General features: G+C 39.1%; 2 protein-coding genes across 3 annotated transcripts in view; both read right to left on the reverse strand.

The window, feature by feature from the left end:
* Positions 1-1,405: 1,405 nt before the first annotated feature.
* On the reverse strand, positions 1,406-3,249 carry CER1 (cerberus 1, DAN family BMP antagonist). The gene is made up of 2 exons (XM_074954107.1): positions 2,716-3,249; positions 1,406-1,699 (listed from the first exon to the last, which is right to left on the reverse strand). The coding sequence occupies exons 1-2, from the start codon at positions 3,247-3,249 to the stop codon at positions 1,406-1,408; spliced, it is 828 nt and encodes a 275-aa protein (XP_074810208.1).
* A 5,900-nt stretch (positions 3,250-9,149) lies between these two features.
* FREM1 (FRAS1 related extracellular matrix 1) overlaps positions 9,150-16,122 on the reverse strand; it is a 103,772-nt gene continuing 96,799 nt past the window's right edge. For both annotated transcript variants that reach the window (XM_074953412.1, XM_074953413.1), the window contains 2 exons: positions 13,363-13,448; positions 9,150-12,266 (listed from right to left, as the gene is read on the reverse strand). In XM_074953412.1, the coding sequence (XP_074809513.1) occupies positions 12,067-12,266; positions 13,363-13,448 (286 nt within the window). In that variant the 3' untranslated portion in view covers positions 9,150-12,066. The remainder of the gene's footprint in view (positions 12,267-13,362; positions 13,449-16,122) is intronic.

The raw sequence follows: 16,122 nt of genomic DNA on the forward strand, positions 1-16,122 counted from the left end.
CACACAGATTTTTTCTTCTTATGTAATAGTAATAATATATAGGACCTGATTCTCCTCTTACACTGGTGTAAATCAGGACTGACTCCTTAGAAGTCGATGTCTAGATCAAAATCTGGCCCTTAGTGCCCATCTTCAAAGCATTTTATAACTATAATTTGATCATAACATTCATGGTTCAGGAAATACAGTCACAATAAACTTAATTATTAGTTTTGGATACTTCAGTGTTATTCCTTAACTGTATCTCACCTTCAACCCTGTTTATGCTATGGATATTTCTCAAAGATTTCCCACCGTTGTTAGTGGTGGCTCATCTCCACCAGTGTTAGCAATACTGGGAATACCTGTTATAGATCAGGTCACCAATTGCTGCAAGCGTTTTAAATAAAGATGCTCAGAAAATGCCAGTTGTTTTTAAGGGACATTTTTGTTCATAAAAAAAAAACAGACCATTTTGACCAAAATGAAAATCTTGAGCAACATTTTTTGTTTAGGTTGAAAAGTCCCACTACAATGAAAAAACAAAAACAAAAACGCATCAATGAAAATAATTAGACTAGCTCTATCTTTAAGTTGCATTGTTGCTTAGACTTAGATTTGTCTTCAGTGCAAAAAAAGTGTGTGATTTTATATTGAGATAGCTAACTCAAGATCACCATCTCAGTGTAAAATGCTAGTGGAGACAAGGCACTGTAGTTTTACCTCAGTGCAGCTAGTCAAGTTAACCCCATGCGGGGGGGCTGACCTTGACTAGCTACATCACAGTAATAACCAACTGTGCTGTTACTACTCCACTATTACATTGAGTTAGCTATCTCAGTGTAAAAAAACACCACCTCTTTTTGCAGAGAAAAGTCTGGCTCTGAGCAGGTCTAATCAACATGGTGTTTAAAACAGTGGTGGCAGCTTTTGGATCGTATATGCTTGGGATCTCAACATTGCTGACAACAGTGAACAGACCCAGTGTAGCAAGAATGGGACATTTTGAAGAGATTAGACTTCCACACCATGCTTCCCCTCTCCCTCTCTTTCACACAGAGAAACATTTTGTACATTTCAGGTAACATTATACATGATGACAGTTTTCAGAGTAGCAGCCGTGTTAGTCTGTATTTGCAAAAAGAAAAGGAGTACTTGTGGCACCTTAGAGACTAACCAATTTATTTGAGCATAAGCTTTCGTGAGCTACAGCTCAGAAGTGAGCTGTAGCTCACGAAAGCTTATGCTCAAATAAATTGGTTAGTCTCTAAGGTGCCACAAGTAGTCCTTTTCTTTTTGATTATACATGATGTAAAGAGATAATCTACATCTTCACACAGTTGATGGAGGTATCTGACTAAAATCATAGTTATTTTTTCCTTGAAGATGCTAACGATTATGGAGTTTAAAGGTGCTTTTGAGCAGGTTAATTGTGCTCATATACATTTGAATTCAAGTCTGAATGTAGGGGTCCAATTTCAGAATCTTTAATCTTCTGAATCTCACACTTGCAATCCTCCACAATCATGACCACTTTAACAACAGCAACAGACCTGGTGCAGTTCAGCTCCAAGTGTTTCATGGTGAACTTGGTAGGCAAGCAGTGGGAACAAAAGGTGTAAAGACGATCTTCTGGGCCAGGGACATGAAAGGAACTACACTTCCCAAAGCACAGGTTGTTCTGCACCACCACCTTTTCACAGTTCTCATGCACAATACTCTGAAAGAGCAAACAGATTGCAGTTACTATATAGCATTGGCATTGTAAACACTTGTTGGCCCTGATCCTCCATTCTTTGCACATTCAAAACTCCCATGGACTTTTCTGGAAGATGTAGACACAAAAATAATGGAAGATAGGGCTCACTCAACTAATATATAAGTTTCTTCTCTTACTGTTAGTTACTGTAGCACTCACATCATTTAAAATTATTTTAAGTAGCAACAAAATTAAAACAAAACAGTTTCTGATACAGTAAGTTACCTAGTGATATTTCCCACTTACTTGGATAGTGTTACTATAATATATACCTTTACATTTATGTATATCGTCTTTGGTTGAAAGGGCCTTTATGTTTGAAAAATTACTACCAAGTTTGAGTCACGTCTGTTATATTAAGCACTGGTCTATGCTGGAAGTTATAACTTCTTTGACTAGAGTTTTTTTTAACCAACATAGTTATAAGCCCTCGTGTGGATGCAATTATATCAATATAAAGATGCCTTATTCCAGGATAGCTTATTCCACATCCCAGACTTGAATCAACTAACCTGATATAAGCACTTTTATACTAGTGTAACTTTGCTTTAACAATACCAGTATAGTTAAAGTGGTACAATCTTCTAGTATAGACAAGGCTTTACTCCTCATTTTTAGTAGAACTGGTCAAGAATTTGAGTTTAGCCATAAAACCACAAACCAACCCCTGAATAACTGCACTGAGACTGATTGTATAAATAAACTTACTGTTCTTCCTGCTGTTCAGGCTAAATCATTGTATATTGATTACATTGGTTCCCAGACCTGTGCTCAGACAATGTGACTCATTGAACTAAAGCAAAAGTTTTCTTCAGTACCACTGGATGTCTATGAAGTGGTCTTGCTGCTAGCAAGTGGAATTGACCTGTATTTCCTTAGTCAGGGATTACAGATGACACATGAGAGTGGAGTTTGTGAAGGCAGAATAATGGGAGCAAATACTGCTATTGGGTCTCTTGCCTGAGACCTGTTCTTACCTGGGAAAAAGGCAGCGTCCTGCAGGTCTCCTGGTACATCTCGTTGGTCTTGATTGGCAGGACAACCTCCTCAGAAGCTGAATTTTTTTTTAATATGAAATGGTCCCAGAATTTTTTAGCATCTTTCCTGTAGGGGGGCTCAGCTTCCTTCTTGTTGACTGAGTGGGAAGGTAGGAAACGTCTCATGTTTTCAGAATGGGAGGTCTCTTTTGGTGCAGTCCAGCTTCCCTGATCTCGGTACACATCAAGCTCTACGTAGGGAAGGATAAATCTGGATGATTTTTTTTCTCCTTGCTTCCTGCTCTCTGCTGCCAGCTCTGGGGCTGCTACAAATAAATTTGGTTCTTCTAGGATTTCTTCATAATCCATGAGATCTTGCACCAGCAACTTGCTAGGGTCCTCTCTTTCAAGTAAATCTTTATCTTGGTAGGAAAGGTGCTGAAGTCTCCTCCTCTTGCTCCTTTGCAGCTCTCCACCTTGTCCTGTTGCTCCAAGACCTGAGATCACAAGCAGTTGAAGCAGCAGCAGAAACATACTAATCTTACTTGTGTGGACTTTTAATTTAATCGTCCTGCAGTTTCAGGTGAGCAAAGGAAGCGGCATGTAGTCTGCTAGCTTTATAAATGAGACTGAAGCCATTCTGTGGATGCTGGGGGGTGGGGGGTACAAAGGGGAGGACCCCAGGGTAACCAGTTAAACTCATTTACTGTAGATTATAATTATGATAAGTGAATTTGTGTTAATTCAACCCATCTTTTACTCCTGGATGTGTGTATTAGAAGTTCCTATCTAAAACCTGGTTCCCCAGGGGGGTGATTAGTTGGAAAAAAATGTTTGGATAAGTTGTTTAGCTGTAGTCTGGAACTGTGGAAAAGTTCCTGAATGTTTATTAGCTCATTCAACATGTCCTTTATATTTTTTCACATCCCCCCCCCCCCACACCATCACAGCAGAATCAAAAAAGGGATGTCCTGTTGTGATGAAATATCAGAGACAGCAAGGGCAATAAAACTATTTCAAAACATGAAGATAGATCTGTAGACTTACACAGAGATACCGGCCCACATTTTCAAAAGAGATCCCTAATTTAGAGGCTCCACATTTTCAGATCTATCAATTAATTTTGGGTGACTTGGTTATTAAAGTACCCTATCTAAGACTTAATTTTCTGACTTGAATTAGATTTCAGCTTCTCAGAAACTATGGAAAATCAGACCCCATGTATCTCAAACTGGGCAACCAAAAATAGAGGAACCTGTATTTAGTGCACTCTTCTGAAAATTTGGCCCTCAGAGACTTGTTGAAGCTCAAATACTGTAGTGAATCACTGGCATGGATGAGAACAGCATCTTGTGAATTTTTCACCATATCACTCTCTCTCTTGTGTAAGGGAGAAATAACATGTTTGTACACGAATAAAATGGACATACTTTTAACAAAACTGTATTAACAATTAATTCATTAAATAGCAATAGGATGCAATATATCTGTTCATACACATTCACACCTCCACATTCAGAATAGCTGTTCAAAGATGTGACATGCAATTCCCATAGAGCCTAGTCTTCAGCACGTAGTCCAAAATCTGGCAAAACTCCCATTGACAATTAAGCCACATAAATCTGGATAATTTTTGATTAACAAAGCAGAAAGTGTGGTACCACCAACTCCCAAGAATGCTGTTCTGGGCTTATGTCACATATGCCTTTTAACTGCTCCATCTGAAGACTGTTTTGCCTCTAACAATTTATACATTCGATTGGATTATAAGTAATATTCAGATAGCCCCGGTTTAAGAAACCACTGCTGTTAGCACAATTTATTATTTATATACCACCATCATTGTCAAATGTATACCATTCACAATGTAAACTAAAACCTGCATGGTTTTGAATCTCTCTCACACCTTTTGCAACTCTTTATGCAAGCTTCGAAAGTAAGAAAAAAATTGTCCTTGACAGATATTTCCAACATGCCAACAGGTCAGATCAATATAACAGAAAACCCTCCTCAAACTGTAACACCTATTATTTTTGAAGATGAATACCAATACTTGCCATTTTAGTACTAGTATTTAGTGTCTACACATCCTTGATTCCACTTGAATATCAATAAGCTGTTAGACTGACTTAAATCAAGGTGCTGCCAATCTGAAGATTAGTGTTAAAGACCTAGTTGATCTATGATAAATGCATGTCATTATTTGTCTTTCACCTCAGAGGGCTTAGTTTATTGCCCTCTAATTGGACTAAACCTATTGCCCTGCAAAGTTCTTGTGGGACACTGACTTGCAGCATTTATTGTTGCTATGCATGTGCATTACAACATCACTAGTGCAAAGCTATTTGAGATTTAGACCTTGTCTTTTCTGCAAGGTTAACCTGAATTATAATTCAAGTGTTGCCCTAAACTTGCATCCCATCACACACAAAAACCTGTAACTCAAGCATGGTGGTGATTCCAACTTCAGTTGGGCAGCCCATCAGGGTATATAGGCTTCAGCTTAAGGTAGCACAAATCATTAGTGCTAACATGAACACTCTAGTGTGGACACAGGATAGAGCTGCTAAAGTGTTGCTAGTACTCCAGTGCTTTCTCACAATTCTACCCACATGCTCAGACAGGCAAAACAAGTTTCCCTGCAATTCACTGGGAAAAAATTCATAAGAGTGTCTCTGTTTGCTGCAGAGCAAACCACCATAAGATATGCCTCCAGAAGTCTTAGCGCTACACACTAAGGTGTGATGTGTCAGTGTGGCCATGGCAGCTCACAAGCTAAATTGCAGTGCAGCCGCTCTCACTTGAGCTGGGCTAACTCAAGACAGGTAACTCAAGTGTAGAAAACTTAAGTTAGCTGTTCAGTAAAGACATACCCTAAATGTACAGTCTTAAATCTAATTTCCTATTTTTAGTGTCTAATAACTTTAACCAAAATAATGTACTAAAATTTCTCCTATCTAGTGCAAGTGGAATAATAACCATATAAATTATTTTACACCTTTTCTGACATTAAAAAAGTCAATTATATTTTAAGATTATTCATTTAGCTACAGGACTGGACTGATAATTAGACAGATATATTTGTATCTTGGCCAACAAACCAGGTATTGAAACAGGAAACAAAAAGGAGTTTTCACCAGCAAAGCTATTTTTCACTTGCTTTGTTTAGGCTTGAATAGCCCTAAAACAGATTTAAAATGTCAAACTTTGGCCATGATCTTGAAAACACAATTGTATTCAAATGCGTAGTCCCATTGCCTAAAGACACTCACATGCAAGTTTGCAGGAGAGAGAGAGAGAGAGAGAGAGAGTGTATGCTTGCATGTGTGTGTGTGTCCTGATCCAACCCCCCTTGAAGTCAACAGAAAGACTGTCAGCAAAGAACATACACATGAGCAAAAGCAAAGTATTGCATACACACTGTGCATTATGCTGTTTATTATTACTATTATTTATAGTTCAGTAGCACCTCAAGGCTTCAACTGAAATCAGGGCCCCAGGGTGCTGGGCACTGTAAAGATACATAGAGACAGTTCCTTCCTAGAAATGCTCATGTTATATTTATATATATAAAGACAAAGCAGAAAAAGGGTGTGGTGGCAACTAAGGCACAGAGAGATTAAATGAATAGCAGGTTAGTGGCAGAGCTGGGAAAAGCACCCAGGTGCCCTAGCCTTTGGATCATGCTGCCTCTCTGCGAGTACAATGCAGGGGTCTATACTCAGCCCTTAATTCCTCCAGATCGTCCCTGCACAAGGCAAGATATCTTTCCCCAGCAAACTCTGAATAGAATCTTTGGTAATAATACAAAATATTTACAAATCCACTCCTTGAGACAAAAACTGTATGGCATAACGAATACCTGCAATGGATATTGGACAGGGGAGACTGTCATTATAACCCAGTAAAACAACTGTCACATTCCTACAAAATGCCGTGTAGCAATAAATATACAAAACTACATTTTTTCTGCTTCAGTATTTGGGTAGTGAGTATTTTTGCTCCATTTTGGATGTTAAATTTTGTGGGCAAATACCGCGCTCAGATTCGAACAACCTTTCACCCCATAGCAGCATTTTATTTTTGAGTACACTGCTTTCACTTGAACTAGTCAGCATTAATGCTTTCCAATCTTTTAAAGCACAGAGATCTACAGATGACAAGTGCTTTGTAAATGCAAAGTATCATTATTCATTTGCTTCAGATTGTTCAGTCATCATGGACATAAACTGAATAATTAGTTACACTGCCAATTGATGCCTAAAAATAATTCTTAGCCAATGGTGGAATTTTTTTCCTTCTGTTGAGCTAAATAGGGTCATTATAGTATAAATTACAAACAACCCTCTAAACTTCTATCCAGATAAAACTTTTAAAGAACCCGTTTAAAGACCTCAGAACTAATTAACTACTACTTTACAGTACATTCCCCAATTATTATACATTCCAAAGAAAGCCCTCTTTTTTTTTTTTTTTCGAGTATTGAGTTTTTAAAAAGGCAGAAAGAGTCACATTACCTACATGCCTTTCATAGCACAGTTACAATAACTAACCCAATAGGCTTGTGAGTGATATAACAGGACAAAAAATCTGATGGCTTTTACATCTTAAAATTTGTATACGTCACCTATTTCCATTGCAGTGAGGTTCTTAAATTTTGTTGCCAATTGGTATAGCAGAATTTCATCCACATCTTTATAATGTTTTTCTCTGTATGCTCATCCCAACAGGAATAAAAGCAGTATTCCAAGCTGCTGCCAAAATTTAGATGCCTACGTTTGAAAAGTTGTCCTCTACTTACAGTAGAACCAATAGAATTGCAAGCTTAAATGTGTTGGTCCGTTAGCCTTACCATATAGTAAAAAACCCCAATAACATGGGAAAATCTACACAGAAATATTCATTTGAAAATGAAAGTAACATAGCTTTCAATCTATTGAAACCCAAATACAGAACAACATTTTTAAGTAGAGAATCCTAAAAAATGGAAGGGCGAGAGAAGGAGGCAGAGACAACAACAATAGTTAGGAAAGAAGTTTGAAGATGTTGGGAATCAATATTTTTATCAAATAAAATTTGTGAGGTCAATTTTGTGATTAAACATTTCTGAGGTAAAGAATGAAAATAGTAAAAAGTAGCATAACCTTCCTATTGCAGCTATTTTAGTCTTACTATCACTTTAAGAGGCTGTGCAGCATGCAAATGTACATGACTTGTTGGGACATGTTGCTTTTTAGAAGCAAAAATGGAACTGGTGTGGTAGAAACAGGCAGTTGCTCTGAACTCCTCAGTAAGCTTGGATTGTACAGAATTCACGAGATGTTTTTAGCAACAGAAGTATTACTTATATTTTCTTCTTGATATCAATGAAGGGAGCAGAGTGAAGATCAACATGGACATCCATATTGCATCAGCAATCCCAAGATCAATGAGATGCATGGCTAGTTTTCTCTCTAAGCATCCCAGCTTGTTAGACTCTGTGCGGATTTCCACATATGATAGCATCTCCTGAGCAAAACATGGACGCAGAATCCATGTATCATTTAACTGAGAATCTAACTCATCCCAAACTCAGTGTGGAGCTGGAAACCACGCAAAGCGGTTGGTTGATTTCTGTGGCTTGCTGTGAGGTGGAAGATGAAGAGGGAAAACCAAGACATCTGGAATAGTTTGAGAGACATTAGAATCTTGATAGAAAACCCCCCTTTTTCCTGAAATACATGAAAAGTGAGAGAGAGCAGTGGAAATTCTCTAAACAGTCTGAAAAGACACCTGGAAGATATTGCCAGCACAATCTAAGCCTCTGCAAGAAGATGATGGTAAGACTTCTTATAGCCATAGGTTTATTTATAGCAATAGGTATATTGTGTTATTGGTAACAGCATTAATAATAAGTAATCGTTGGAACAACTTACCAAGGGACGTGGTGGATTCTCCATCACTTGCAATCTTCAAATCAGGACAATGTTTTGCTTTTTAAAGATATGCTATAGCTCAGATAAGTCCTGGGCTTGATGTAGGAATGCCTGGGTGAGTGTCTGTGGCCTGCGTTATGCAGGCAGCTAGACTAGATGATCACAGGGCCCTTCTGGCCTTAAAAATCTATGAATGTATAAATCAGTTTTTCAATGTGATTTTTAACCTGAAATCATGCCTTTATCTCACTTTTCCTTTTCTTATATCTGTTGGCAAAGCCTGTGTCCTTCTTTGGATTTATTTCCTAAAATAAAATATTCTAGTGCTCATCTGCTTAAAAAACAGACACAGCCAAATATTCATGAGTAATTCTATAATAACAACCCAATGTATGCACCCAAAAGAGGTAGACACATTAAAGGAAAACAGATTTCAGTAGCTGTATACAATATACAACAGACGTATTGTACTTATCACTTATAAACACATTTTTAATATGCTCATTACCTCAGTCTCTGTCACAGTAAGAAAGCTTTTAAGTACTTGGGTATTTAAGAGACAAGTCCGCAGCTATCATATAGGATTTATTTTTATTAGTATACAGTACATATTTAGGTATAACAGTCAATATAGTGCATGTAACATGCTATTTTTGGTACAAATATTAGATTAGCACCAGTCTAGTGATTTAAATAAGGTAGAACTACAGTGTTGATAGAACTATATACATAATTCTCTCTAATATTTAGAAAGAATGAACACAAATCAAAAAGTAAATAAACTTCTCAATTGCAGTACCAACTACAGGGAACTGGAACATTCTCTTCTGGATTTCTGTTTCCAAATTAGTTTAAAAAAAGGCAAATTTAATCTGTATAAAGTTAATTATACATTTATTAACACAAATTAAAAAAACAGTCTCTTGCTTGAGGAATACATTAGATTTTTTTTCACTGAACTTTTTTGCACATTTTTTATACTTGTGAAAGCTGCTGGGTGGACAGTCCCGGTGAATCAAGTCCTCTGTTTATTCACAGAATAAGTGCAGCCTTGAAGGACTACATCAGTAAGTGAGTGTATAAGTTCATTCTCCATGCCCATTCAGTTCTTGACCTTCTGTTGGACTCTCAGAACTTCTAATAGCAAAGTTTGTCCTCTGAGACCTGACCAACCCCACCCACCATAATCTTTAACAGAGTCAAATCCACAAGCCACTGAGGTCAATGAAAACAATTGCAGTGACTTCAGTGGGCTTTGGATCAGGCCCATAGTTCATTGAACATTCCTGAGACGGTGACTTTCTGTCACTACTGACATGGAAATGTATTCAAACCAGTGACTTAGATGGAAGCATTCTATATCCCTCTTATTAACAATCCCTTGAGCCATCCAGTGCTCTCATTGACCTGGTTTGGATTCATTACATTCTTTGAACCTCAGCATCCTTGCCAGAAATAGAAAAGCTGTTCAAATTCTATCCTTGAATTTAAGGAAAGCCCAGAGAGAATTCAGATATGAAATGATGTAAATGGTTCTTATAGCTAAACATTCACAATACCTTGGAAACAAGATTTTTAGCTGTATTATTGTATAGAAAAAAAAATTAGCGAGGCTATTAAGCATATGCAGTTTGTACTGTTGTTGATGGAGCTTTTAAGTTAAGATAGCTTTTAAGCTATCTTAAATCCTCTTCAATTACTTTAAGGCTGGTTCAAATGAGAGTGTGACACACATAGAGGGCTAAATCCTTCCCTACTCTTGCTCAAGCACAACTCCCTTTGAGATCATTGGGGGCTTTGCCTTTATAAAGATGGCAGGATTTGGCCCATGATATTTTTCTTCTCATGTTATTGTACAGTTATTCTGAAATCCAACTCTCCCAGCACAAAGTCTCAAGATTAGCAGAGGGAACTAAGTGGGGTGGGTGATGGAATTTACACACAGGAACACATACGAAACCACAGAAAAGGAAGCAAGGCTGCTGCACAGTCTTCTGCACAGTAACTGCCATCTGTACAGTTACCCCTCTGTTCTCCCAAGGTGGTGTTAGGTGATTAGATTTGGTCATGCATGGCCTGCTTTCGCCTGGCCCCAACAGCCCCATCCATGTTGGCCTATTCCAAACTGGCACAGAGACCCCTCTGCGGAGTTCCGGGGGTGTTGATGCCCTCTGTGAGGCCACTCCATCCATTCCCCTTCCCTCCACACAGCCATATTGTGGAGCTTAAATGGTGAGGAAGGCCTTGTGTAGGACTTCCAACTTGAGTGACTTACACTCTCATTGTACTGCAGTATTGCTCACCTCTGATGTCATTTGGTTAGGTATTGAGGCAAAAAGGTTACTCTGAGAGATTCATTGGACACAACAACTCTGTAGTGTACGCAGTACACTACATTAAGAAGTTATTTTTCTAGCAGTTTTGTTCCAATTAAATTCTGAGTTTTTAAAAACTCTCTCAGAAATAAACTTAAATTTTTAAAAAGGTGTCAAATCCCTAAGGATTGTACTTGCAATCAGGTCCAGGTGGGCACATCCAATTAGGATCCAAAGTCTTTGGAGTCGGATTGTGGCTGGACTTGTGCAGATGGGAAAGGTGAGGAGAAGACAAAAGCAGACTTCCTTCCCCATGGCACTTCTGCACTGTGGGCCTAATCCAACTCCTGCTTAGATTCTTCCCATGGACTCCTGTGAGTTCTGGATCAGGTACCATGCTAGGACAGCAATGATAGAAGCACTAGCAACCCTAACAGCAACCCAATGTCAGCAACAGAGCTCACTCTGCAGATGAGCCCATTACCCCTCCCACCGCCACTTCTCTCCCTATAACTGCAAGTGAAAACAAAGCTAACAGAACTGTAAAACTCTAGGTTTTATTGCTGATGAATTCAAACAACAGACAATTTACATTCACCAATCATGGAACCTGCAAGTTGACTGTTGTGTTAGTTTATTTTTGTTTAAAAATAAATTAATAAATTTACATAGCTATTAGGTGTAAGACCTAAGGCTTTAGTCTTCGGTGTAACAAAATTTGGGCATCTCATTAGAACAAATGACAGTTCCAAATGCTTTGGGGGTGTTTGAAAACTGAAATTGGATTCAGATCTGAATTTTGCAAGTGGCCCTTATTGTTGTAATGAGCTCAAACCAAAACCAAGAACCAAACATTCTGAAACTTGGTGGTGCTTGAATTCTGGATCTAGACTGAGGCTTTCTCTAATGAGAACCTATTTTCCCACCCCTTCCTTGCTATGCTTAGCACTGGGCTACTGCATTCACTCGAGTTGACTCTAATATACCCCAGCAGGAGTATAAAAATAAACCCTGATGATAATGAAGTTTCTTTTCTACACTTATACCCTCAAAATACTGCAAATATAAGTTAAACATTCTGTGCACAAGAAAGGCCAGATGGGTATGAGTGTCAGTTTTGTTTACAGCTTTCTTGAGCAGACATAGTTGTGCCGATTACCCTTCCTACAGTCTTTTGCTTGCCATTTCCCTCGCCTCTGCACCAAAACACAATTCTTTCCTTGCTTTGAAAGGCGAGATGGACTTCTTCTCCAGTTTGTGAAGGTGACAGGTTCTCCTCCATTCCACTCCCAATGGCCAGGATTAACTTGATCATTAAAGCCTAATACGAACCAAAAAGATCAAGTCAGTGATATGCATTTCACCTCCAGTCTGAAGGCTCCTGCTACAAAAGAAAGCCTATTCTTCTATTCCTCTAGTGAGAAGTACACACAAGACTTTATGGAAGGAAGAGAGCCAGAGCTGTCCCTTGGGTAGGGCAAATCGGGGTGACCACTCCGGGCCCTGCGCTTTGGGAGGCCCCGCGGGCCGGTGTAATTGGCTGGCCTGGTCACTCCCAGAAGAGACTAATCCGTCACTTCCGCCCCGGGCCCTGCACCCTCATAGGGACAGCCCTGAAGAGAGCACACCAGGTCTGCAAGTAAAATACAGTGTAACTTCTGGTAAGGCAACTAGCATCATGTGAGCAAGGAGACAGCATCCTTTCCCTTACTATCACCCACCCCAAAACCTCTCAATTTCTCTATACTTTGTGTCCAAGTTTTTCTTGTGATATTTATCTTAATTTCCCTGGTAAGCACAGTCTAGTCAAGAATGCAGATTCAAATGATATCCGAGCCCCCTTGTGAAATCAAATTCCTGTCAGCCTTTTAACATTCATACGGGCCTTATCTAGACTAAGAAAATAGTTCATGTCTGAAAACACATTGGCTAACCATTTTCAGCATGTTTTTTCACCTAGTGCAGGCACAGCTTACTACCTTTAAAACGTTAGTTGGTTCACCCCAAACGCATAAACAGTGTTTAAAATAGTGTTAGCTAAGATATTCAGACATATCCTATTTTCCTAGTCTAGACAAGGCTCCAGAAATATACGAACTCACTAAATTTGTTGAACCTGATTCTCCGCTCCATTACAACAGCTTTATACCACTGAGGTCAGTGGAGTTGCACTAGCCTAAAACTGATCCCTGGGGATGGGTGGGGTCAAGATGCAATTCCTCTCTATGATACAGATTTGCAGAACTGGACCTTTCCTTTCATACATTTCTCTAAATATTCAATAAAAGCGACTTAAGGAAAAAGGACACTGGACCTGATGGACAGTTGGTCTGTATTCCTATGTTCCAAAGTAAAGCTCATAGAAAGACACTCGTGTTCTCCAGGAGACAGTCATACTTAACATTTTGTATACTTGCCTATCCAAAAGGGCTTCCTGCCACTGAAGTCCCACAGCCACTGCATGTGTTGTTTAGTGACCACACTTGCTAGACTTCCAAGGTATCTAGGTTCAAAAAGAGAGGACGGAATAATCAGAATGATACAGAGTGAGACATCTTTCTAATTGACTTTTCTATAATGAGTGTTTATTTTACCATAAGACACATATCACAATTTCGCATGAAAACTTATGTTTGGATCAAAGAATACCCTGTACACAGGTTTATTTTTAAACCTCATGTCCACTGGACAGATTGTGTAGTCACTAATCAGTTACTTAAAGGTAATAGATATTATATACTTATATGTAATATTTTAAACCTCAATATTAATTATTTCACAATAAATTCTTTAACATGGGTTTAAAAGTACATGCAGTTTTTTTGGTAGGTGTATTGTTTTGCAAACAAGAGTTGTTTATTTGTAACAGTAAGTTAAGGTCCATCTACCCTACAAATACAACCATGTCGAGGGATCTGGTCATATTATGGCTCCATTTTGTAATGCAAACTCTCTTTTAACCATGTCCCCAGAACTATGCTAAAGCCTTGGATAAATAAAGGTAAAATTTCATTTACACTTCAAAATGGAACTGTGTTATAACTGGATCGGGGACAACTGGAGTATAAACAGATAGATTCCTGACACGGTTGAAACTGTAGTGTAGATCAGGCTTAAATGTCTTCAATAAAGTCCTAGCAGAAATTTTAAAGACTTATTTGATTTACAGCGTCTTCCACTTAATTCAATAAGCAGTTGAGCTGGGTCTCTGCTTACATATGTTCTAAACCTTTGAACCAAATCATTTAATTTAACAGCAGTATAATCCTTTGATTGGTTCATGAAAATTCAGTAAAACTAAATCACTGGCACTAGAAAGTTGCTTCACCAAGTGCTACAAACCTGGGATATACACCCTAGTGATCATAGCAATAATGAGATCAACCTCTTATTTCAATCCAAATAATAGAAACACCTGATTGCAGCCAGAAGAAAGACTGGTGTGGCTATAATAAAATCTAATCTCAAGAGAGGTCCCTTCCAAATACTGATTTAAAAATCATGCTTGTATGAAAAGACATTTCTAATCATTACATGTAGTCACAGCTCTAGACACACTCTAAGAAAATGAGAACAGTTCTGAAAGTGCATGTATGATAATAGCATTAACCTAGGCCCGGGCTCCAGACAGGCAGGAAATGACAATATAAAGATATTTATGAAGCTAACTGTAATTCTAACTAAACCCTAATTAAAAAGTCTCTACTGAAAAGGAGATACTACTTTATATAAAATACACACAACACTCATTGTGGTGCCAAATATGTCCATTTACATTTTTTTCTGTGTGCTTTAAAATCTCTATACGATGCATTCAAAAGCATCCAGCACCTCAGAGCAATCAGTCCCAACTAAGCAAACATTTCAGCTAAATGGTGCCTGCCAAGGGTGTTCACAGCAATACGCAAGGCATTCAGGAGCTAAACTCTCTCCTTTATGCTTTCTCCAGGGCAGCTCTATACCAAACTAAAACTGCCCAATAGGCAGTTTAACCAGGTACGAGAAGGATCCCTACAGCATAGGGAGATCCTTGGGTGGTGCAGAGCAGCTGCAACAGACCCTAAATCACATACCCTATGTCCAGCAGAGGAGGAATGGTTGGGGCAACTCCATACCCGGCTAGCACAGGCGGTCATATCTCATTTGGGGCCATTAGCACCAACACTAGTTAACACAGCCAGACACACAGCTGGCCCAAGATCAAGGGAGTGCCAAAGGCACTGAGCAACTCCCAGACATAGCTTTAGACCTTTTTTTAATTTTTTGTATTATGGTAGCGCCTAGGAAACCCAGTCACAGACCAGGACCCAGTTGTGTTAAGTGCTGTACAAAGACAGCAAAAAGATGATCCCTGCCCTGAAGAGCAGCAATCTGAGTTCTGAGCTCTGGCTGTTAGTTTATTTAAATGCTAACGCATGGAGATTCCGGATCAATGGAAGAGAGGCCCTGATTTTCCTATACAAGCCGGACCCTTTGTGTCACTCAGGCAGTGCAAAGTGCATGGCCACAAATGGCCCCCAGAAAATTCCCCTTATGCGGGGGAACTCCCTAGTGGCCTAAATCAGAAGGAGGGGGCTCCCGTGCAAGCAGAGCTCTGCTACACTGCTCCTCAACTGATGCAATGTCCGCAAGGGCATAAACTGGAACAGCATCCTAGGCTGCTCTAACCACTGTTGGGTCTGGGCCAGTGCAGAATCAGGGAACTGTAAAGGAGCTCTCCTCCCCTCATGCCAAGAGGAGCTTGGAGGCAGGGGAGAATTGAGCCGAGAGAATCAGATTCATAAACAGTTCTTTGACAAGTGTTGAAAACACTTCTGTTACTCAAATGGAAGGTTTCCTTTCCACTGAGCAACCTTCTTTGTTGTGTGTTAAACATTCTACAGTAACCCTGCATTGTCATGTCTGCATTGTCTGTCTGAGAACAATACCCTGCAATTAGTGTGGCAGAAATGATGCAAGTTTGGTGGGGCAATTAGCTGTTTTTATATCACGCCATCATGACACAGAACAAATCTGTTTCAAGGGAAGCATTTTATTATGAAATGTTGTGACTTGTCACTGTTGAGGGGCTGAACAAACAGGTTCATATGTCATCCAGTGTGCAGATTCTAATGGGCGAGTGTCATGTTTATGTCAAAACCCAACGCTGAAACACGAACCCTGTCACTTTGTAGCTA

This window comes from Natator depressus, chromosome 5, assembly GCF_965152275.1.
Source record: "Natator depressus isolate rNatDep1 chromosome 5, rNatDep2.hap1, whole genome shotgun sequence".
Classification (NCBI taxonomy): Eukaryota; Metazoa; Chordata; order Testudines; family Cheloniidae; genus Natator; species Natator depressus.

Excerpts from the sequence above, each read along its gene's own strand:
- CER1 (XM_074954107.1), bottom strand. The coding sequence starts at position 3,249 with ATGTTTCTGCTGCTGCTTCAACTGCTTGTGATCTCAGGTCTTGGAGCA. Across the intron at positions 1,700-2,715 it reads GGACGCTGCCTTTTTCCCAG|AGTATTGTGCATGAGAACTG; the intron begins GTAAGAACAGGT and ends TTGCTCTTTCAG.